This window comes from Mucor mucedo (genome assembly GCF_025094135.1).
Source record: "Mucor mucedo strain NRRL 3635 chromosome Unknown EV154scaffold_32, whole genome shotgun sequence".
Taxonomy (NCBI): domain Eukaryota; kingdom Fungi; phylum Mucoromycota; class Mucoromycetes; order Mucorales; family Mucoraceae; genus Mucor; species Mucor mucedo.
In genome coordinates, this window is record NW_026252316.1 from 247,550 (window position 1) to 268,280 (window position 20,731).

Consider the following 20,731-nt stretch of genomic DNA (forward strand, 5'->3'; position numbering starts at 1 on the left):
TATACTTCGAGCTGGGCATGCTTTCGTATACTATCCCCTCATTTACCCATTCATTAATCTGTCTTTGTATTTCTGGTATTTGATGGTACACTAACGGATACTGCTTGATATACATGTTATCTGTTTGTGTTTTTAGAGGGATGCGAATGAGTGCCTCAGGCATCGTGCAAAACGATCCTTTTGGTATATTTTTATTTGCCTCGGTGGCCCCATGTATTTCTTCTAAAAATATCTTTCGCTCCTTGTCCGTACCATAATTAGCATTTTCCGGATCATATTTGTTCTGCGTGTCAAAGTTTACATTCCGAAATTGTGCTTCTGTTCTTTCCTCATCGGGGTAACAATAGGCAACTCCCGACAATGATATCCGTAATTTACTCAAGATATCGAGACCTAATAATACATCAAATTGGGATTCCATTACACTGCTAAACTCTACTACTTCAAAAGCAAAATCGAAATTTAAATCATTAATATAACGAACTCTTAAAGGTTCTGTTATTCCAATTCGTTTTACTTTAATATTTTCCTTATTATTGTCAAGTGAAAGATAATTAAGAGACCCATTTATTTTGGAAATTTTTATTTCTTTATTGAATTTACTGTCTAAAATTGATTTATTTATGCATGAGATATCCGATCCCGTGTCTATTCTTGCTATTACTTTTTGCTCTCTAATAATGATAGGAGTCAATGTCAATTTTAATGGATTTCTTTCTTTCCTTTGCATATTATACTTACATTCATACGCATCTATTTCCATAGCCTCTTTGATATTTGAGGTCTTTGGCCCTTGATCATCTTCATCGTCCTCCCGACGAAGAGCCAAAACAGTACGGTTATTCTTGTGTTCGTAATATTCTTTACAGGTGTGACCATGGTGCCATTCCTTTTTACAGTACCGGCAGGGTTGTCCCTTCATGTTGTTACCCGTGGCCTTGAATGGAATGTTCTTACTGCCCAAAAATTTATTCTTCTTTACGTCTTGACTTCGACATTCTTCGACAGTGTGGTTAGCCTTTTCACCCCCATGTTTCGGACATCCTTTAGTTTTCTTCGCCCCATACTGTTGCCATTCTACTGATGCACTATCACGTCGACGTTTTACCGGTGAATTTACCTTATTTGTCACCAAACGAGCACTTTCCCCAACTGGTTCATCCCCAAAGATCTCCCGGCCGATGTCACATATCTTGTCAATAGTGAACTCATACTCCTCGTCCACCAGACGCTTACCCTCCATGGACGAAAATATCAATGGTTTACATGGCTCATACAAGTGTGATCTAAATAGGAGCACTATCATCTTGTCATCTTTCTGGATGTCAGCGGCAGCAGCAAGGTTGATGAATTCATTGGTGTACTGTACGATGGATTGGTGCGGCTTCATGTGTAAGTCAAATAAGCGTAAGCTGTTCATATCCTTGGACTGGAAGTCCCCAAACTTCTTCATAATAACTTCTCTAGCTTTCTCCCAAGATTCGCATGTTAATACTGATTCCTTGAGCCACGTCTTATATAGGAATGGTACTGCTACTTGAATTGAATCTTTCCACATTTCTTCTATCTTCGCGTAAATTCCGATGGTTGTTTCAAACTCGTGGATAAAGTGGTCGATTGAGTTGTACTTCTCTTTTGTAGGATATGGATGCTCATTTAATGTTGTTAATTGTAATTTTGGGATTTCGCTGGATCTGATGCGTTGTTTGTCCTGTCTGGCCCACTTAGATTCACTTGTTCCTTTTGGTGTTTCTACTAGGTTCATACTCCTCTCCAAAGTTAAAATCCGATTTGTCACCTCCTCAAGTTTTAACCGATGTTCGTTGATTTCCTTTTCGATTAAAGAAGATGCTGGCTGGATGTCCATTAAGTTCATCATACGATCACGAATCTTTACTTGGTACTCCTTGTAGCTCTGCATACGTTGTTTAATTGTTACCTCCTTTCCCTTTGTTGTTTTAGGTGGAGTGTTGTAAATTTGTACTTCCTTGACAGCAGACGTGATTTCATTGACTACTTCAATCCCTTCCATGGGATCTCCCGTGTTCATTTCGGCCGACTTGTCTGTCCCCTCTGCTCTGGATTTTCCTTTTTCTTCAAGAGTCATCTTCAAAAAAATTCAGGATAATCGTAAAAAATGTTACAAATCAATTACTTCTGATTTGATAAAAAAATATAAAGTATATAAAAAAAACAATGGTACGATAGGTACGATTATAAGTCCTTGTTACTTTATTTGACTGAAGTTTTAACTATGAAATAATGGGGTCTATTTATACTCTTTTGAAAGCTGACTGTTATTAGAATTGCTAGTCCATAAATTTATCTTGACTGTTGAATTCTACATGAATTCAAGGGTACGCTTGTCGCCGACAGATTGCTTCAATGATTTCTAATAATATTTTCTATCGGCTCTTCCATTGTATTCAATGTGTCAGAGTTCCAAATTTGGACAATTTATATAATTTTGGATTACCGATGATTTTTATTGTATGTGCGTTTAGCACAAACGCGATAGCAAAATTTTTAAAAAAACATCGCCTGTAGAATTAGTCGAGGCAAAGAAGTCCCGCAACAGCAGTAAACCCTTTCAAAAATTACCTACTGCCTTATGCTTCTATGTATGGACACGTCATATTCATAGCACACCTCACGAAGTTTATCTACATCAACTTACAACACATCAGTTAAAAGTGAGATTGGGCGCTATTCTATCACTACATCCAGCCAAAATATCAGAAATCTTATGGAAGAGAAAGAAATCCGAGGACGATGTTGGTAATGATGTACTTGTACTAGTTGAAGATACATTTATTGCAGAACATATTGCCGATGGCGAAATGATGACTGTGGATTTGGAAGTTAAGGCAGACGGAAATTTTCGACTTGTACTTGAGTTTTAAAGACAGTGACACTTTTTTACACACACATTCATACACTATGCTTTTTTTTTCACATTTATTTGTTTACTTTACGTTACCTTTGACCTTATGACGACTTTTTATGACCTTTTTCTCTTTTTTTTTATATTTATATATTACTAGCACATGATTTGCGATTAACATCCCATATACATACAACCCAAACATACCGTTTCTTCTTTATATAACCCCACCCCCTTTTTTTCCTTTATATAAAAATGTATAAACTCTTCTCTCATACACAATGGTATATAAAACATAAAAGTGTGTTTTGATTTCACTACTCTATCTTCAGTTTTTGAAAAGTATGCGTTTATGTTCATATGTAGTCTAAGCTTCTGGGAGCTCTCTATAAAATGATAATTTTAAATATAAAATGGTGTTTCGGCCTTTTTACTTATCGAGTATACCTGTTGTCAAATGATGAAACATCGCGTGGGATACGTATGTTAATGTATGCAAATGCATAAGAAAAAATGTGGTCCTGTCTAGCGTTGCATTTTTGAAGATTGCCATATTAGTGTTTACAATAAATAAAGGTCCCCAATGATTTCTCTCTCTCTGGTTTTTTTTTTTTTTTTTTTTTTTTTTTTTTTTTTTTTTTTTGTGGGGTTTTTATCAAAGGGACATAAAAAATTGTACGTAATATCGTTTATAGAAGAGTTAAGTGTGTTAGCTTTTGTGTAATTCAGGTCACGGTGTCACAGCTCTAACTTCACATCAAATTTGGGTAACATGTGAAAAGGGCACACAAGAAAAGCTGGGGAAGAAACTAGTAAACAACTATCGACAAAAAAAAAAAAAAAAAGGCTGTCACCCACTATTAGAGACATGTCGTTGTGTGTACAACATAACTTTGTGTATAAAAAACGGAGCGGGACATTCCTCTTTCTTTTTTTTTTTCATACTTATTACTCAGAATATGACTTCTGTTGCACGATATATTGGGACAGGCGCTGCTGCTACCATCTCACTTTTGGCTTGCATTTACCATGATAGGGCAGTTTTTGATTCCAAACGTCCGGGCATCAAAACCCAAGCTGGATGGCCCCTTGTGGGAAACTTGCCAATCATTATTGAATATTTGATGCGTTTCCATGATTTTTTGTTGGAAGGTTTCACTCGTTTGGATGAGTTAACATTGTAATAGTTGTTGTTATAAACAATCATGTTTTAATGTATCTAATATCTTTATATTAGGACATTATCCGCTATAGGTATACCTAGACACATCGGTACAATTGATCCAAAAAACGTTGAACATGTCTTGAAACGTATGCTTGCACTATCAAAATAATAGTTATTATATTACTAAATTGTTCCGTTAGATAATTTTGAAAACTACATTAAAGGCCCTGAATTTCATGGTTCCATGACAGATCTTTTTGGTGGAGGCATATTTAATGCTAATGGCGAAGAATGGAAATACCAGCGTAAAACAGCAAGTCATATATTCAATGTTAAAAATTTCAGGGATCAGTTTACAGAGTAAGAGTCACGGTCAACATATTAACAACTATTTATGCTAACCCAATATTTATAGTGTATTTGTCAAAGAATTAGCGATCATGCAAAATATCATATTTGACAAAGCATGCAATGAACACCATATAGTTGATTTTCATGAAACTATGTTTAAATTTACCCTTGATTCTTTTATCGAATTAGGCTTTGGTGTTGAACTAAACGCACTTTCCACTACCGGCAAAGTTCCTTTTGCGACAGCATTTGACGAAGCACAGAAAACTACGTTTGTTAGATTTGTCAACCCAATCTGGCCTGCCACCGAGCGTGTTGTTAGTCTATTAACTCCTTGGAAACCAAATATGAATAACCATTTGGAAGTTGTTGATGGTTTTGCTCGTGACGTTATTGAAAAACGCAGAGTACAATTAGCAGCTGGCGAAATTCACAAGGATCTTCTATCTCGTTTTATGGATGCTCGAAACAATAATGGAAATTTGCTAAACAACGACGAGCTTCGTGATATTGTCTTAAATTTTATTATCGCAGGAAGAGATACAACTGCTCAGGCGCTTTCCTGGACTTTTTATATGCTAATGTGTCATCCAAGAGTGGAAAAAAAGTTATTAGAAGAAATTGAAAAGTTCATTTCCGACGACGATCTAATCGATTCAACCTCTCTTTATGAAAAAATTAAATGCATGACATATGCACATGCTATATTTTATGAAGTACTGCGACTCTATCCTTCAGTACCTCTAAATCAAAAGTTCGCGCTTAATGATGATATATGGCCTGATGGGACTCGCATTAAAAAAGGAGATTATATTTTATGGTGTCCTTATGTTCAAGGTCGAACAGAAAAAGTATGGGGTAGCGATGCTAAAATATTTAGACCAGAACGTTGGATTACAGATGATGGCGAACTCAAACGTGAATCACAAGGCCAATGGCCAGGTATGTATCCTAAATGAGCTATCCAGTGACTACGAATTAATATTTCATAGCCTTTCATGCTGGACCACGTGTGTGCTTAGGGCAGAATTTGGCTACTTTGGAAGCCTTGATAGCAATTATATTTTTAGTAAAGCGTTACAAGTTTACCCTTATGCCAGGACAGGACATTACCTACCAAGTTTCTTTGACTTTACCAATGAGGTATGGCATGAAGGTGATGGTCGAAAGACGTGGCAAAAGTTAAATTTCTTGATTTGGACTATTTAACTATTAGTCATTTAATAAAAATCATAAATGAAAACCCATAGCCTACTGCTTTTGTATCACCCATTAAAACTACCAACTAAAATTGGCAAGTATAATGATGATTTTTTTTTAAAAAAAAATGTCATTAAAAGTAATAATAGTTTTATGCCTAAGCTTGTTGCTATCTTTTCCGTTATGCATATTAGTATGTAATAAAAAGAACTGGGATGGATTTGTTGATTTGGGATGAATTTTTATTTTTATTTTCACAACGTTTTAAAGAATCATGACATCCAGTCAAAGCAGCTTTTTACAACAAGATAACGTGCGTTTTTGTTAGTTTTAATTTCTCTTCCTATTAAACAAAAAAAATTATAGCAACCTAAAATAGGAAGGTAAAAAACCTAAGACATAATCTAAGGTGAAAGTAGAATTGCTTTTTGCCAAATTTCTTCTCGCTTTGATCTAAAATATATTCACAATGAAATATACATACTCAGTCTTATGTATCTAGCAGGTGGGTTTATTTACAGCAATTTTGTTATATGCATAATATACTTTTAAGGATGAGCACTCATTAATTCCTCAACAACTTTACAAAGGTCCTCCACAGATTTATCTAGCTTACGCCCTCCATAAAGTCCATCTACGACTTCTTGCATTTGCTGTGGGGTCAAGTCTAAATAACTTTCAATCAGGTCACCATCGATAAAGTTAACGGCTTCGTCTTTTCTATCCATTATAGAAACGCTTCGCCAACTAATGGAAAAAGAGTGTTGAGTTTTTTACAGCTACCAAAAAAAAAGGGGGGGGGGCTTACTCAGTATGGCTTAAGTCCCCAATGCTTTTCACAATTCTGGTCATATTATACTGCATTTGGTCCAGGAGTTTGAACCGATCCGCCGTTAAATCTGCGATTAGACCAATAGCCCCACTTGCTGTAGCAAAAATAAGTGTTGGTGCTTCGGGTTTGCCGTCAGGATCTGCATTATTCATTCCCAAAGATCCTACAAGTAGAAACCCCAGTTACATTAAAAACAAATAAAATTATTATGACACAAAAATGTTTACCGAATCTAAACTTTCGGATAACATCGCCCAGATGCCACACACTGACTGTTTCTAAAATGGGTTCGTCGTTAACGCCTTCTTCGTGGCACTTCTCTACAACAAATAAATGTCCATCCCTCTCTGCTGCAATGTATAAGTTTTCATCAGCAGCCTCAATCGCAAGAACTTCTTTTAGTCTTTCGTGTGCAGCTATTTCAACCAAACTTTCTGTCTTCGCATCATAACGTAAAGCCACCACAGAATAAGCCATATCTCCTGTGATAATTATATCCTTGTATGTAGCTATGGATTCAGTTATTGAAGGTAGTCTCTTGGAACATATGGATATAAGCGTCCCTCTTCCTATCTGTAGTTCCCATCTATAAACATGAATCTTGTTCAACTATTAGCGCTACACTTTTTTATCCCTTTGAAATCCACTACGTTACCATTCCTCGCACACTTGCTAATAATTTTCCATTGAATGGTCTTATATAGTCTACCATGCCATCCGTTTTTATTTGACACACTAATCTTAACGTACGTAGTGAAGTCACTTGAAGCACAAGAATGCGTCCTACGCTATCATTTTCAAATTCGTCTGTGTCCTTTCCTGTCGCCACAACAAAATACTCATTATTGTCATTTTCAAATGCCATCGAAGTAGCAGCAAGAGGTCGTTCAAACTGCTTAAAATAAACTCTATCAAGAACTAAAATGCTTCTTAATACATTTTTTCTTATCTCGCACAAACTTCTAACTTTTCTTCTCCTACCTTTGAAAGTCTGATCATCGAGTACTTCGAATCCGCCCGTGGTTGTCAAGGCGGTATAAGGATCAGATGTTATTCTTTCAGTTACTACACCAAAAGATCTCGAAGTTTCCTGATATGTTATACGTCGAGGAGTATCAATTGTGGGTATTTTTGTAATATGGAGTTTTTGAATCTCTTCCATTTGTCCAATGATTAAACTATCCTTGGTTGTTAAGGCCACTGCATCGGGGAAGGATAAACTATTAAATGAGGTGACGCATCGAACCTCTTTTAAATTGACATTCGAATAAATCAGCTTCTTGTTGCGGCTATGGATAACACTAGGCTTATCGGAGGCTGCAAAGACGTGTGTTGTGCCATTAGATGTAAAAGTGCCCAAATGAATAGGTAATTTGCCTAAAAATGATCGCTTTTTATCTGATAATTCGCCTAATCGTGTGTCTAATTTAAAGTTGTAAAACTGTCCATCACCCAGTGCCACTAACAAGTAGCAAATATTTTCAAACTTAGCCATTAGAATAGAACGTGGCATCACCGTACCAGCAAGCGTTTCTTCGGCGATCAATTGGAGACTAGGCAACGCAATTAAACATACTCCAACATTTTGCCACATACCAACAGCCACGACAGTCGATTGAAATGGGGTTTCAGAATCAATGGGACTGATATCAATGCATGATATTTCATTTTGAAGTTGTGTGGTGCTAGAGTGAAAATTTAATGGAGTCAATCCATGCAACTTATATAAAAAACTGTGTTTTTTACCCAATCAAATGTAATCGTTTGTTCAGAATCTGAAGCGCAATTAGTCTTCCATAACCGATCGAAATTACACACTGAGTTGGATTTACACTAGCCACGGTGATTTGAGTACGCTCTTCCGGCACCCATTCATCCAACAGATGACCGTCACCATTTGCATCCATCAATCTTACACTACAATCAGTCACCTGAATGACCATATCACCCAATACATTGGCTGCTACCAATGTTCTACTGTTCAAATCTATACCTGAATGATGATCCAGTTGAGTCATTGCATTACCCCGTAGTTGTAATAATCGAGTTTGGTTGACGAACGAGATGACCAACATATCATCATGTTCATCATTGAATAAAGGTCGTAATGCCCACACGCCTTTTACACCACTAATCTCTATCGCAGCTAATTCATTTAACCCAACACCATTTCGAATAATTCGTAATGAGCTATCCTTTGCAACTCCTGAACAAGTTATAAGCTGTGTTTGCCCTTGTTTATCAAGATCTGCGACACAGAAATCTATAATGGGTCCTAAGTTGGGAAACTCATCGATGACTTCCAAGATTTCTCCATTTTCTGCTGTGCTAGTTTCAGTCCTTTTAACATGTACTAACTGTGAATCTCCAACAGTGGATCCAATAAACACAACATCGTTATCCAAATACACTATACATGATGGCGTAGAAATCTGTAAACATGGATTTTGATACATTATGTTAGGCATACCATCTCTCCACATTACTCTCGATTTTACTTACACTTCCTAAACCAATAAAGCATAACGCATCCACACGATTATCTGTGATACTCAATGTTAACAAATGTAATAACCCTTCCGCATCCCCCAACAGGATTCTAGATCCTTGCTCATTCATAACTGAGAAGCTGTAATACATGTAGTCAGTCCCTAAGACAAGTTCCTAATTTTTTCCTTCTGTAAAACTAACCTATTTATGGTCGATGGTCTAATTCCAATAGCTATAGGAGGTTGGTTAGGTTTTAGGTATCGAATAAATTTTCCAGCAATTAAGACGACACCACCAACAGCAGCAGGCATTGAAATCAATAGATTTGCATCAGATTCAAAGTGATCCATAACAATATCTCCCGGTATCAATTGGCGTGTCTTCAAATTCACCGTAAATGTTTGAAGATAACGCCGGCCCAAGGAATCATCGTATAGAATCAACAATACAGGTTCTATCAAAGAATCTTGTAAAAATGCCAAAGAGATCACCTTTTTATCAGGTAGACTGATTTTTATATTGTGAGTTTTTTTCTCGTAAATGCCTTTGGTAATCTATTGGTATACCTAATATTCATGTAATCGTGTGGATGCTGAAATATCAAATCTTGAGTCTGGCGCCTTCTACCGTCTTTTGTTCGAAGTGATATTTTACGTAATGGTTGTGGTGTGCTATGCTCTTTAGTTCGATTGATATCAGGCATGATTATGGTTATAGTAGATTCGTAAAGGGTGGTTGCAAAATATTTGCAGGATGGATCAATGACCAGCTTTGATTCGACACATTCATTATGGGGTTGGCCTGGAAATCCAATTTCTCCAGTTGATTCAGTCACAATTTGTTGAGTTGAATCAAACGACAATATGCAATACTTTTGTCGTGCTGTGATTAAGAAGAGCGAAGCTTTATCCCGACCCTATATAAGATGTAAAAACAAACGCGTTATAAAAGGATCAAAAACTTTTTCTGTGGATGTTTTGCTACTTTGGGTGTGAATAATTTCAGGGCAATGATGGTACCGTAAATACTGAATTCAATGGTAGGTTTCAACCCATCGGGAGTCAAGGTGTATATCTCGATACGTGTCCCTTTACTAGAAATATAGAAGTTAGCCTATTGGTTTTTATATTGCGGCTTTGACGGATGATTATACCCAAGTACTAAATTAGTTTCAAAAGGTGAAGTAAAGGAGCCTTTCACAGCAAATTGAGTCGCTGTAGGTTTTTGTGCAGTAACCACATATTTGTGATAAGTCATTACGCGATCTTGGTTTCTTTTAACAAAAAAAGTAAGTAAGAAGGCACTTTTATTTGTAGCCTCAAATGAAAAAGAAAACAGAGACCTTTTTAAACCAATTAAAAGTCCCGATTACACGATGATTTTCAAATTGGTGCGAAGACCGCAACGTTGCCAGACTATTGAGCTGGAAGTTTTTCGACAAATGAAACCTTTTAAGCAAAACTTTTAGTACAAAGCTTAAAATTACGTATTTCTGATATCTCATACTTGTTTGAATTATTATTGAATCTTCGGAACGGTGGCAAAGTTGAGCCGTCTTCAGAAACAAGATGACAGAAACCAATCAAAGCAATATTCATAGTGCCGTTTTGGTCTCTATTGATTGAGTGGTAGAACGAGAGGACAATCTTTTGGGACAGGCCTCGTTTGTGCAGATCACGGCACCTTTAATCCTTCTTCTTTTATGGTCTCCTACCTATATTGTTTGTTTAGTTGTGGGCTCAAAGCAAGAAGTACAATCCATTGTTGACTTGTACTCATCTACAATAAATTATTCGCCTTTTTCATCAAATTTAAACCTTTGCAAAACTATCTCTAAACTTCTCCATCCATGTCCTCCAACATATGTCCCATTTCTAGACCAATACCCCACAAAAGTCAACACTGAGCCTTCTCTTGCATCTAATTCATGGCTTTTAAACATGCCAGATCTGTATCTGCTGCAATTCTTCTTGTGATAACGCTTAGTCCTTATCTTCCTTGTCACACGTTTCCTCTTCAGAGAAATTGGTGCTTCCGTCTTTCCCTCTTTCTGTATTTTCCCTCTTTTTATTCTATGGTTTGTATCTAACGCAGCTGTATTCATCTTGTTTGCGGTACGTACGTACGAATAATTTATGAACTTGGCTGTGTTGAAGAATTTGATCTTTTCATTCACTTGTAGATGTTATTTCACACCATTCGTTGTTCTTTTAACTCTTGGTAGAGGCAATCATCCCATCCCTTGTGACGTTCTTGATTGCTAAACTCTCTTCCTATATCCATTCTTTGACTCTTCTTGTTAAAGCTGTTTAGATAGCTCTGCGTACTCTTTTTTTTTCCGATTTGTCAGCCAGGCCCAAATTTTCTAGTTACTTGAAATTGAGACCTATTAAAATAATTTTTAGACACTAGTTTATACTTTCTCTGGACTCATTTCAAATGGTGTCCTTATTTTTTGATACTGTTGTATTTTATTTTGAGACGATAAAGTTTGTTAACGTCTTTCCATTTAATACCAATTTATAGCCATGGTTATTGATAACATCAACAACAGAACGAGAGTGATAAATTCCACAGTTTTCCATGATAATATACGTGACAATATGATACGCTGTCGTGCCTTGTTTGAGTTAAATCGGCTTTGTGTGACCAACTTTACGTTTTTTGGAAGGCTCAGGGGACTCTTTTTCGATCAAGACTACAGATATCGAAGTTGATCTTGCTTACGGAGAATGTAGGAAATGAACGTCGAATGAAGGGAAAGACTGGAATATAGTTCTAAACTTGCAAGAGAAGGGAGGTAAATTCTAGGTGGGTTTTATACCATATCAAAAAACAATAAAAGTGGTAGACATAGCTTGGATTAGTTTCTAGAGTCTGTTAAATATATCGGTCGTTCGAAAAAAACTAACTGTACAAATATGAAAAAGTATGCATCAAAGCCTTAAAATCAGACAATGTTCTTATAAATGCCTAATAGAATTATGAAGCTGTATTTAAAGCTGTTAACTAAGTGATCGACTGCAATAATTTTGAATGGGTTTGATATGCATACAAGAGTATTATGCGTTACTGTACATGTCTGTAGAAAGAATAAGGCAGCGGGGTTACAAACTTTTTGACTGGTACTCCTAAAAAAACAAGAAACCAAAATATCACTTCTTCACTCAATATTTTTTTTACCATGGCCAACAAAAAAGCTACGTGTTATATCTTGAATGTTCACCATGAAATGTCATTATTTCCTGATAATGCATTTGAGAAGTCTTTAAAAACAATTACCTCTTCCATTGAAGACAGAGTGAGTAACTGTCTCCCTCATTACTGACGCGAATTCAAAAAATTAACAACATAAAACCAGGTCCTAACAGGAAGGAAGACTGATTTAGTTTCTATAATTCTCTGTGGCACACCGGGTAAATACTAGAAAGAAATTCTATCAATTCATATAATCTAATTGTGAGCTATAGAAACTCATAACGCTCTTTCTGACGCAACACCGGGACAATACGAACACATTACTACTATGACACCACTTGTCATGTCTTCGGTACAAATGTTACGAGAGCTCTCCAACCTTACTACTGCAGACCCAAATGTCCCTTCCGCTGATGGTAATGTAGATTATTCACGTTTATCAACGACTTTTTTTTTATTAAAAAAACATATTTTTTTATGTACGGTCAGTCTTGGATGCATTGATTGTAGCTATCGAATTGATCGCAACACACTGCAAAAAGTTGAAATACACAAAGCGCATTGTGATGTTTACTGACAATCAGACTCAAATTGATTGGCTTGATTTATCAGCAGTGGGTGATATGTTAAAAAGTACAGAAATTGAGCTCGTCTTAGTGTAAGCTTACTTCTTGAAACCTTGATTACATCTGTCTTATTTTTTTTTTTTTTTTTTTTTTTTTTTGTAGCGGTGCTGAATATGAAGAGTTTCAATCTACAAGTTGTAATGAAATTGTTAAAAACAACTATGAACATTGGCAAGCGTTGATCAAATCTGGCCATGAAGGGGACATCATGAGTTTGGACGAAGCGTATGCACAGACACAGACTATTTATGTTAAGGACGTAAGTGCTCGGCCTTCATTCCGTGGTTATATGTATTTGGGAAGTATAAGTGAAAATTCTACTTTTCTTCCCATCAGTAGTAACACTTACTTGAGGACCAAACAAACATCTTTACCTACTTTAAAGAAGTTATCTGGACTAAGTCAAGGCCCAACCCGTAAAGTGGAGGCTATTCGAAAATTCTTGATCCGCGCTAATGACGGTAAAGATGGAGAAGATGCACAAGATATTGAAGTATCCAAAGAAGATATTCAACAAGGCTACAAGTTTGGTAAATCGGTTGTACTTGTATCTTCCGAAGAATTGGCAATGTCAAAATTGGTCACTAAAAAGGAAATGTCAATTCTCGGTTTCGTGAAAGCAGAAAGTGTAAGAGGATAAAAAAATTCTACGAAATGACACTGATTGGCCTTCTTTTTTTTTTCTTAGGTACCTAGATATAACTTTTTTTCCAATGTGGTTATTTTAACCGCTGGGCTATTTAGAACAGAGCAATCGGCTGTTGCACTTACCACACTTGCTGAGGCATTATTTGAAACAGGTCATTACGCTCTTGTTCGTTTCGTAACTAGTGATAATGCGCAACCAAAAATTGGTATCTTACAACCAGAACTGGACGATGTATGCCCTGTGCTTCAATATATTGATGTAAGTTAAAAATTTATTAATACATTAACAACAAAAAAAAACTCAAGTATATCTTAGGTCCCATTTGCTGATGATATTCGCAGTCATAAATTTAAATCTTCCAAAAACTATGATGATCAGGAAGATTTGAATTTAATGGAGTCTTTGGTAGATGCAATGAGTAATGATAGCCTTGGGTAAAGTTTATGGTTAAAAGAAATTTAGGCTAGAATAATTAATCCCCCCCCCCCATAGACCCGATTATTTATCACCAGAATCCAATTATAATCCTATAGATTGGCGAGTAAAAACAGCTACTAAAAGGGCCGCAGTAAATCCTAGTGCACCACTTCCTGAATTAGACAAGCGGTTTGATGATCAGTTTAAAGTTAACCCCGTCATCTTGGAACAGGTGGGTGAGATTGGCACAAAGATCGCGAAAAAATTCAATGTCATCAAAGGTAAGCATAACTTAGGATAGTGGTTTTATATATGTATATATATATACTTTGACTTTACTCACCATACGTTTCCCTTATGAAGTGGATACAAAGGAAAAGAAAATGTTTGCTCCAGTAACAGACTTTGAAGATAGAGCCCCCATTAACGATCTGCTTGATTCAGCTAATGCAGATACTCGCAATGTCAACTTCGACACCATGATGACCGAACTCCGAGGCGAGCTGACAATTGGTCTCAGTACACCCGTGGAAGATTATTACGCCATGTTAAAGGCCGATGCAGAAGAAGATATGGTAGAAAAGGCAGATACGTTAATGCAAGAATCTATCTTTAAATTACTGAATTTGTCGTTTGGTAATCAACATTATCAAAAAGTATTGAACTGTCTTGAAGCATTAAGAAAGACATGTGTCGAGGTAAGTTATTTTATGTCAATACATAATAACGTACATTAAGAAGCATTGTAGGAGGAAGATGCTTTACGTTACAATACAGTGATGCATGAATTAAAATCATGGTGCAGCCTTTCTACGCCCAATACACCTCGCCGCCAAATGTGGGATATGGTTAAACAGGCTGGTCTTGGCTTAATAGCAAGTGAGGAATGTTCAGATGTTGAAATCAAGGATGTAACCAAACAAGACGCTGAAAAAGTTTGTGCCTCTTTCTTTTTAAGAAATCAATTCATTTTCTGCAGTAAATTAACACTTTTGATTTGTAGTTCTGGATTGAGGCAGACGACTCAACAGCCGCAGTTGATGTCGATATGGAGCAGTTTAATGAGGAGGATTTGGTGAGTTTTTTGGTTTTTTTTTTTGGGACGCGTAATCGATTATTAACTGCTTCTGTTTCATTAGGATGATTTATTTTAAGTATCTCAATATTAACATTGTCTATCAAATAAAACGTAGTTTGAGTTCAGATATCAAGTAATATAATAAGGATTGAAAAAAGCAACAGGTTTATTCAACGAAGATATTCGCATAAAAAAAAATGCTGTGCCACATTTATTTGTCACATGTTCTCACCCAAAAAGCATAAAAAGGCGATGCAAATCACTCTTTTTTTTTTTTTTTTTTTTTTTTTCAGAGCCACTTTACTAAAAACATATGACAACAACAAGCCAAAAAAAATATGCTATTTGTGACAATTCAATAGCGATTTTAAAAGAGGAGTCAAATGCTTGTGGTGTAGTGTATATATATCCTATCCGTACAATTGATGATATGACAAATGAAAGGAAAGCAAGACAATACTTTAATGGTTATGACTACAAGTTTGACAACAACTTGGACGAAGTGAAAATGGTGTGCTATTCTCAAAACCCCATAGAGAATTCCTATTCAACCATGTTCATGAGTTTGTCTAAAGATGGAAGTTATCTTGCTATTTCATGGTTGCCAAACCCTCGACTGGGACCCAACATGGCCATGAAGTATTGCACGGTTTATGATTTAAAGGATTTGCAGCCTTGTAAAATTGCTGACAGTATAAACATCATCCTTACTATGCCCGTTCGAATAATCGAGTTCTATGGCGGCTGCTCTTTTACTGCGGAAGAAAATAAACTTGTTCTTCTCAACCAAGACGAAGTCAGAGTATATGCTTTAATTTATAATCCATCATTACGTATTGAAAGCTTTGAGCTCGAATTTTCACTCGACCTTTCAAATACAAGCGCCTCTCTGTCGCCTGCATACAACTATGATAATAAGACGCCCACCTACTTTCTTTTTCCATTAGGTAAAGGTGGTTCTACAAATGTTATACCCCAAGTGATTGTTCCAAAGCATCCCGTAGAGTACCAATCTCTAACAAATTCACCAACGAATAGTATTCTCGACGATGATATATTTTTCAACATTGAAGACGATGATGAGGACAAGGAAAACGACGAATGGAATACAAAAGATGAGGATTACATAGTGGTAAAAAATCATATATCTCTTGATCAGGATCAAGATGATTCTCCAAGCGATGTGGAACACAAAGATAACATTAAACAGCAAGATGTTGAACAGTTTTCACAAATAACTGAAGCTTCTAGTGATCAATCTATCAATATAGGTTATCATATTCCTTTGCATCATCAACTATTTGATAAAAACAATGAATTTATAAAGATGAATATGGACAACATTCAACTTTATAATGTCATTTGCTGCGTGTCTACTTCGTCATTACAACATACAGAGTCACACAAAAATAATCTGTATGTCTGGAGTCTGAATAACAAAAAGATGATTCATTACAATCAATTAAGAGACGACTCTCAATACCTCACTGCATTTTCGAGACAGCTTAATCTTGTGGCAATAGCAAAGAAGTACGACGAAAATAATAACCTTACAAGACTTGTTATTGAACCTGCTGTACATGTGTATGACTGTAAAAGTGGGATTGTTGTAGTCACATTATCTTTTCCACAAAATCGGAGCATAGCAGGTATAACCCAAGTATTGTTTCTACAAAAAGACAGCTATATTATGACGGTGTCATTTAGCTACAATGAGTGCTATGTTGATATCTGGGATTTAGGAACGGGTATGCATTTAGATTGTTGTACAAGTAACGTTGATCATCGAAAAGTGTTCGTTCAAGAAAGTCAATTTGTTTTACATAATAATATACAACTAAAGTATGGATGTGGCGTGTTTATTCGAGCAGAGATTCCTCAAGAGCTCACAGAAACAGATGATACACATCTAAAAGCAGGAACAAGAGAATTGTGTATACAGCGGGTCCGCTTTTTCGAAACAAAATACAACCACGCTTGCCAGTGTCAATCCACTAAATTCTGGAACCTTACCAAGCCGAATCCATTTACAGGTCAGCACGTACTACACCGCAGGAAAGATAAAACGCTGCCCGATGCAAACATCTCTTCCTCGGCAACTATTCTTAAGGTAGCTTATTTTTTGGACCAGAATGAGACGTACCTAATGACATGCTACAATAAAGGTTACAATCGACATACATTTTTCATGACTATTTGGAGAGTGACAGCGGGCGTATCATGTCGTCGAAAAACAGATTCTCACAAAAGAATGGTAAAGCTAAATAATGTGGTGTATAGCTTCAGATACTCGACTGCTTACGCTGTAAGTGGTCGTACAGCGGGATACCCAGACCTCCTTTTAAATTTACAAGCAGCTATCCAGAGATGCATCAGTCACATCAACCCTGTCGTCGTAACCCCGCTTAATTCCACTGGATTACCCGTCCTTTTAATCAGAATCAATGATGAATTAGATATGACCAATTATTCCCTGGTGGCTCATCAAGAACCTGGGGATAACTCGCATTTCTTTTCCTACACCGTGGCTATCCCTCTACATGCATATTCGTTAATAGAATGCCATTTAAATGTCTTGGCGTATGGAGATAATTCAGCAGCTTATATCTATGAAACCTTTACCAAAATTGTAAGTATCACCTTTGCGTTATTATTATATTTACAAAGCTCGACTAATTATTCTTTTTTGTATAGCCCAATATTGTATCTGGGGAAAATAAATTCGAGGTGACTTTGGAAAGCAATGTTGATTTATTGGAGGCTGACTATTTCGGTACTCTAACAGGCTATACTACATTATGTCGATTAGCGCAAGACGATTTAAATTGTGGGCTGTTGGAACATATTTTCGAGACCACAGCAAATATCAATTATTGCTTTATTACCATGCAAAGAGGAGCAAATGCTTATTACATCACAGATATGTTACGGGAGGCTCTTTGTGAAAACGCTATTCAAAATGCTCGGCTCATTGTCTCCCATTTGAGACACTCCATATCTACTTCGGGTATGCAAAATGGGGCAGCTTTACTCTTGGAAAACCGTTTGTTAATTGCCCAACATAATCTTTAAATGAAAGGACAAACAAAAAACTTTATTATAAATTGCAAAAAATAAAAAAATAAAAAAACACATTTAATGATTTGTTCTTAACTTGGCACGCTCAGCAACCATAGAGACACCAGGGAATGAACTCATTTCATTCTCAACCCAATCATCTTCCTTATGAGCCATTAAATGTTGCTGGATCGAGGATGATTCAGCAAGACCGGCAACGCCGACAAAATCATGTTTGGACATGGGCTCGTGGTTAACAGAAGCATCCTTACGAGGAGCATAACGACGAAGTGCATCCAACTCTTCCTTGAGTGTCTCATGACGGAAACCCACACGGATATTAGGTACATTGGTCTTTTGCATATCGTTTCCTTCTACACCAGGCTTATACCAATCCTTACCAATCCAATGACTCTTGACTTGATCTTCCCAACCCGATTGAATCACTGAATTACGAGCCAACTCACACATATCAGTAGAAGATAATTTCCAAATCTGGGCTGCGACACTGTATTCTTCAATCAAGGGTTCCTTGGTAAAGTGGAATTGCAATGGATCATCAGTAGAAAGCGAAATGTTTAATCCACGCTGGAAGAATTGTGGAAGTGGATTACGTTCATAGGTCAAGAAGAGAGCATTATTAGAGAGTGGTGACATGGCAATACCGATTTGTGCTAGGTAATAAAGATATTGAAGTGCAGGGACCTTACGAAGCAAAATACCGTGACTGATACCATAAGAGGTTAAAAATGCAGCTGTCAAATGATCCGTGTCACCAGCTTCACCACAATGAGGTCTTAACACCAATGTGTTAAACCCACGAAGTTGACGCCATTTGTTAAGAGCAGCAGTGTTGGCATACATGTAGTACAGGTAATAACTATAAGGAGGATTATTACTTGAATCCCAATCCTTAGGAAGGGGAAAGTCCTTAAAGATGGGCTTTTCAGGTTTGGATTCATCATCAACAGTATCGAAACCAATCACACGTTGAAGGAAGACATGCAATTCCGGATGAGAAGAAGGATCCTTGGTGACTTCAAAAAGAGGTTGGAATACATTGGTAATAATATCTTGGAAATTATTTACATTCTTTGAAGCCTTGTAGATGTTGTAGAGACGAGGGATTTGAATCAACCAGCGCAAGTTGGGAGAGAACAGCTTGTTATTAACAACCCATTTGGCCAATTTATCCCATTCATCAATCGATCTACCATAGATAGACACTCGATATTCTACCTGTTGATACTTGGAGGACTCTAAATCGGATACGACCTCCTTTGTGATTTCAGCAAGATATCTACCTTGAATAAAGTTATCGGTCTTCATGAAAATTTCTCTTAATCTACTTTCACCAATAGGATTATATTTCAAATTGAACTTGTCAAATCGATGGAAGGAATCTTTATGAGCATGCATATCCAAAGTATCGATACTAAGATCATAAGCAGTTAAATTTAAACTTTCAAATACACCCTTTAAAGTCAATTCATGACCGTCACGATAGATAACCACATCATCTTGACTTCTCTTCATCTTTGATTTGATAAAACGTAACAAATGCTTTTGGTTCATACAACTGGAGTGATGTACGTGAGTATCCACCTTTCTAACGTTGTAGAAATCACGATGAGGCGTACGCTTTGAATCTGCCAATTCTTGGAACTCGTTCAAAAGAATATACATTTGCCACTTACTATCTAGATAACGAAGACGTCGGAATGCAAAACTTTTGGCGGGACCATCACTAATGACGCTTAAAATATAATCCATATCGTCGTAGAATTCTCTGGGGGTTGGAAATTCGTGAATTGGTTGTCCGGCGGTTTGGTCCAGTTCGTTCTTGTAGACCTGGTAATGGCCTTCAGGTCCAACGCCAAATTGGTAGACATGAGCACCAGGGATTTTACATTGGCTGAAATCGAAATCAGATCCAACGGCTGCAACAGGATCGGCTTCGCGTGCCTTCTCTTTAGCTTTACGACGTTCGAGTTCCTCAGGTGGGGGTAAAGGCCAGGACTTGGGAGGGGCAGCAGGGTAGATTTCCCAATCATCGCTGTTACGAGGATCATCCATTAAACGTTGACCTGAAAGCATAATGTACTTTTCACGGAGATCAAGACATTTTTGGAGTGCTCCGTATAACTCACGAAGTTCAGTGGTGATAGCATTATCTGATGATAAGAGCGATCAGTTTCACAATTATAAACTAAAGAAAAATGACAATGGTTTTACCTTTAGCTTCAAATTTAACCTTTGGATCCGCAGCATGTGGTACAGACGCAGTTGGGATTTCAGGAATATTTGACAAAGTAGAAGCAATATGTTCTTCTGTGAGATGACTAGCGCCTGGTGACACAGAAAGGCTTTGGCAAAGGTATTTGCTATCATGCTAAGAAAATAAAAAGGTTTAATTACTTATCCTTTAAGCTAAACAAATAAAGCTCACGTTTTCAATGGCCTTTAAATGATGATAATCAAAGTAAGGGGTATCATCATAGTCATCATCATTTGGAATATCAACTCCATTTCCTAAGGTTTTATTAAGAGGCATGATTAATAAAATTTAAATGAAAATTGATAAGACAAGGAAAAAGATGGTAACGGGAAAAAGCTCAATGAAGTTTTATTCCCAATAAGCTAGTCACAACAGCAATTTTTTTAACCCGCTTTTGAAATCCATTTCCCACACTTTTTAATGCGCATCAAAAATAAAAGGCAACGTCATTTGTAAACTAGTATTAAGGGCAGCACTAAAGGAACAGATGATCAATAATACAGTAC

General features: G+C 36.7%; 7 protein-coding genes across 7 annotated transcripts; 4 read left to right on the forward strand and 3 right to left on the reverse strand.

The window, feature by feature from the left end:
* Nucleotides 1–2,345: 2,345 nt before the first annotated feature.
* On the forward strand, nt 2,346–2,970 carry EV154DRAFT_585887 (uncharacterized protein; the record flags this gene model as incomplete). Its single annotated transcript, XM_051606774.1, has 2 exons — nt 2,346–2,357; nt 2,505–2,970. The coding sequence occupies 2 exons, from the start codon at nt 2,346–2,348 to the stop codon at nt 2,901–2,903; spliced, it is 411 nt and encodes a 136-aa protein (XP_051459083.1). The 3' UTR covers nt 2,904–2,970.
* Nucleotides 2,971–3,843: 873 nt separating this feature from the next.
* On the forward strand, nt 3,844–5,749 carry EV154DRAFT_441245 (cytochrome P450; the record flags this gene model as incomplete). Its single annotated transcript, XM_051596951.1, has 5 exons — nt 3,844–4,064; nt 4,122–4,195; nt 4,250–4,409; nt 4,465–5,342; nt 5,393–5,749. 5 exons carry the CDS (start codon nt 3,844–3,846, stop codon nt 5,584–5,586), a joined length of 1,527 nt encoding a protein of 508 aa, XP_051459084.1. The 3' UTR covers nt 5,587–5,749.
* Nucleotides 5,750–5,856: 107 nt separating this feature from the next.
* Nucleotides 5,857–10,258, reverse strand: EV154DRAFT_504441 (mono-functional DNA-alkylating methyl methanesulfonate N-term-domain-containing protein). The gene is made up of 11 exons (XM_051601053.1): nt 10,076–10,258; nt 9,907–10,015; nt 9,489–9,838; nt 9,124–9,429; nt 8,935–9,061; nt 8,179–8,864; nt 7,414–8,117; nt 7,088–7,350; nt 6,660–7,032; nt 6,409–6,595; nt 5,857–6,347 (listed from the first exon to the last, which is right to left on the reverse strand). The coding sequence occupies exons 1-11, from the start codon at nt 10,177–10,179 to the stop codon at nt 6,149–6,151; spliced, it is 3,408 nt and encodes a 1,135-aa protein (XP_051459085.1). The 5' UTR covers nt 10,180–10,258; the 3' UTR covers nt 5,857–6,148.
* A 453-nt stretch (nt 10,259–10,711) lies between these two features.
* On the reverse strand, nt 10,712–11,205 carry EV154DRAFT_480162 (uncharacterized protein; the record flags this gene model as incomplete). Its single annotated transcript, XM_051598309.1, has 2 exons — nt 10,712–11,086; nt 11,119–11,205. The coding sequence occupies 2 exons, from the start codon at nt 11,203–11,205 to the stop codon at nt 10,712–10,714; spliced, it is 462 nt and encodes a 153-aa protein (XP_051459086.1).
* An 883-nt stretch (nt 11,206–12,088) lies between these two features.
* EV154DRAFT_504445 (SPOC like C-terminal domain-containing protein) lies at nt 12,089–15,029 on the forward strand. Its single transcript, XM_051601054.1, has 12 exons — nt 12,089–12,223; nt 12,284–12,338; nt 12,393–12,536; nt 12,610–12,778; nt 12,849–13,374; nt 13,435–13,653; nt 13,711–13,829; nt 13,888–14,093; nt 14,176–14,510; nt 14,562–14,747; nt 14,816–14,887; nt 14,952–15,029. The coding sequence occupies exons 1-12, from the start codon at nt 12,107–12,109 to the stop codon at nt 14,964–14,966; spliced, it is 2,163 nt and encodes a 720-aa protein (XP_051459087.1). The 5' UTR covers nt 12,089–12,106; the 3' UTR covers nt 14,967–15,029.
* A 159-nt stretch (nt 15,030–15,188) lies between these two features.
* Nucleotides 15,189–17,994, forward strand: EV154DRAFT_187031 (uncharacterized protein). The gene is made up of 2 exons (XM_051594271.1): nt 15,189–17,519; nt 17,585–17,994. Exons 1-2 carry the CDS (start codon nt 15,204–15,206, stop codon nt 17,960–17,962), a joined length of 2,694 nt encoding a protein of 897 aa, XP_051459088.1. The 5' UTR covers nt 15,189–15,203; the 3' UTR covers nt 17,963–17,994.
* Nucleotides 17,941–20,589, reverse strand: EV154DRAFT_601545 (uncharacterized protein). Its single transcript, XM_051607236.1, has 3 exons — nt 20,397–20,589; nt 20,183–20,339; nt 17,941–20,121 (listed from the first exon to the last, which is right to left on the reverse strand). Exons 1-3 carry the CDS (start codon nt 20,499–20,501, stop codon nt 18,026–18,028), a joined length of 2,358 nt encoding a protein of 785 aa, XP_051459089.1. The 5' UTR covers nt 20,502–20,589; the 3' UTR covers nt 17,941–18,025.
* Nucleotides 20,590–20,731: the final 142 nt, after the last annotated feature.

Bases quoted from the DNA above. Each gene is read 5' to 3' on its own strand.
- EV154DRAFT_601545 (XM_051607236.1), bottom strand. From the start codon at position 20,501: ATGCCTCTTAATAAAACCTTAGGAAATGGAGTTGATATTCCAAATGAT. The intron at 20,340-20,396 runs GTGAGCTTTATT...TTATTTTCTTAG, and splicing joins ATTTAAAGGCCATTGAAAAC to CATGATAGCAAATACCTTTG. The intron at 20,122-20,182 runs GTAAAACCATTG...TCTTATCATCAG, and splicing joins GGTTAAATTTGAAGCTAAAG to ATAATGCTATCACCACTGAA.
- EV154DRAFT_187031 (XM_051594271.1), top strand. From the start codon at position 15,204: ATGACAACAACAAGCCAAAAAAAATATGCTATTTGTGACAATTCAATA. The intron at 17,520-17,584 runs GTAAGTATCACC...TTTTTTGTATAG, and splicing joins ATGAAACCTTTACCAAAATT to CCCAATATTGTATCTGGGGA.
- EV154DRAFT_504441 (XM_051601053.1), bottom strand. From the start codon at position 10,179: ATGACTTATCACAAATATGTGGTTACTGCACAAAAACCTACAGCGACT. The intron at 9,839-9,906 runs GTAGCAAAACAT...CATCTTATATAG, and splicing joins TGAAATTATTCACACCCAAA to GGTCGGGATAAAGCTTCGCT. The intron at 8,118-8,178 runs GTAAAAAACACA...TTTTCACTCTAG, and splicing joins AAACGATTACATTTGATTGG to CACCACACAACTTCAAAATG.
- EV154DRAFT_504445 (XM_051601054.1), top strand. From the start codon at position 12,107: ATGGCCAACAAAAAAGCTACGTGTTATATCTTGAATGTTCACCATGAA. The intron at 12,779-12,848 runs GTAAGCTTACTT...TTTTTTTTGTAG, and splicing joins GAAATTGAGCTCGTCTTAGT to CGGTGCTGAATATGAAGAGT. The intron at 13,654-13,710 runs GTAAGTTAAAAA...AGTATATCTTAG, and splicing joins CTGTGCTTCAATATATTGAT to GTCCCATTTGCTGATGATAT.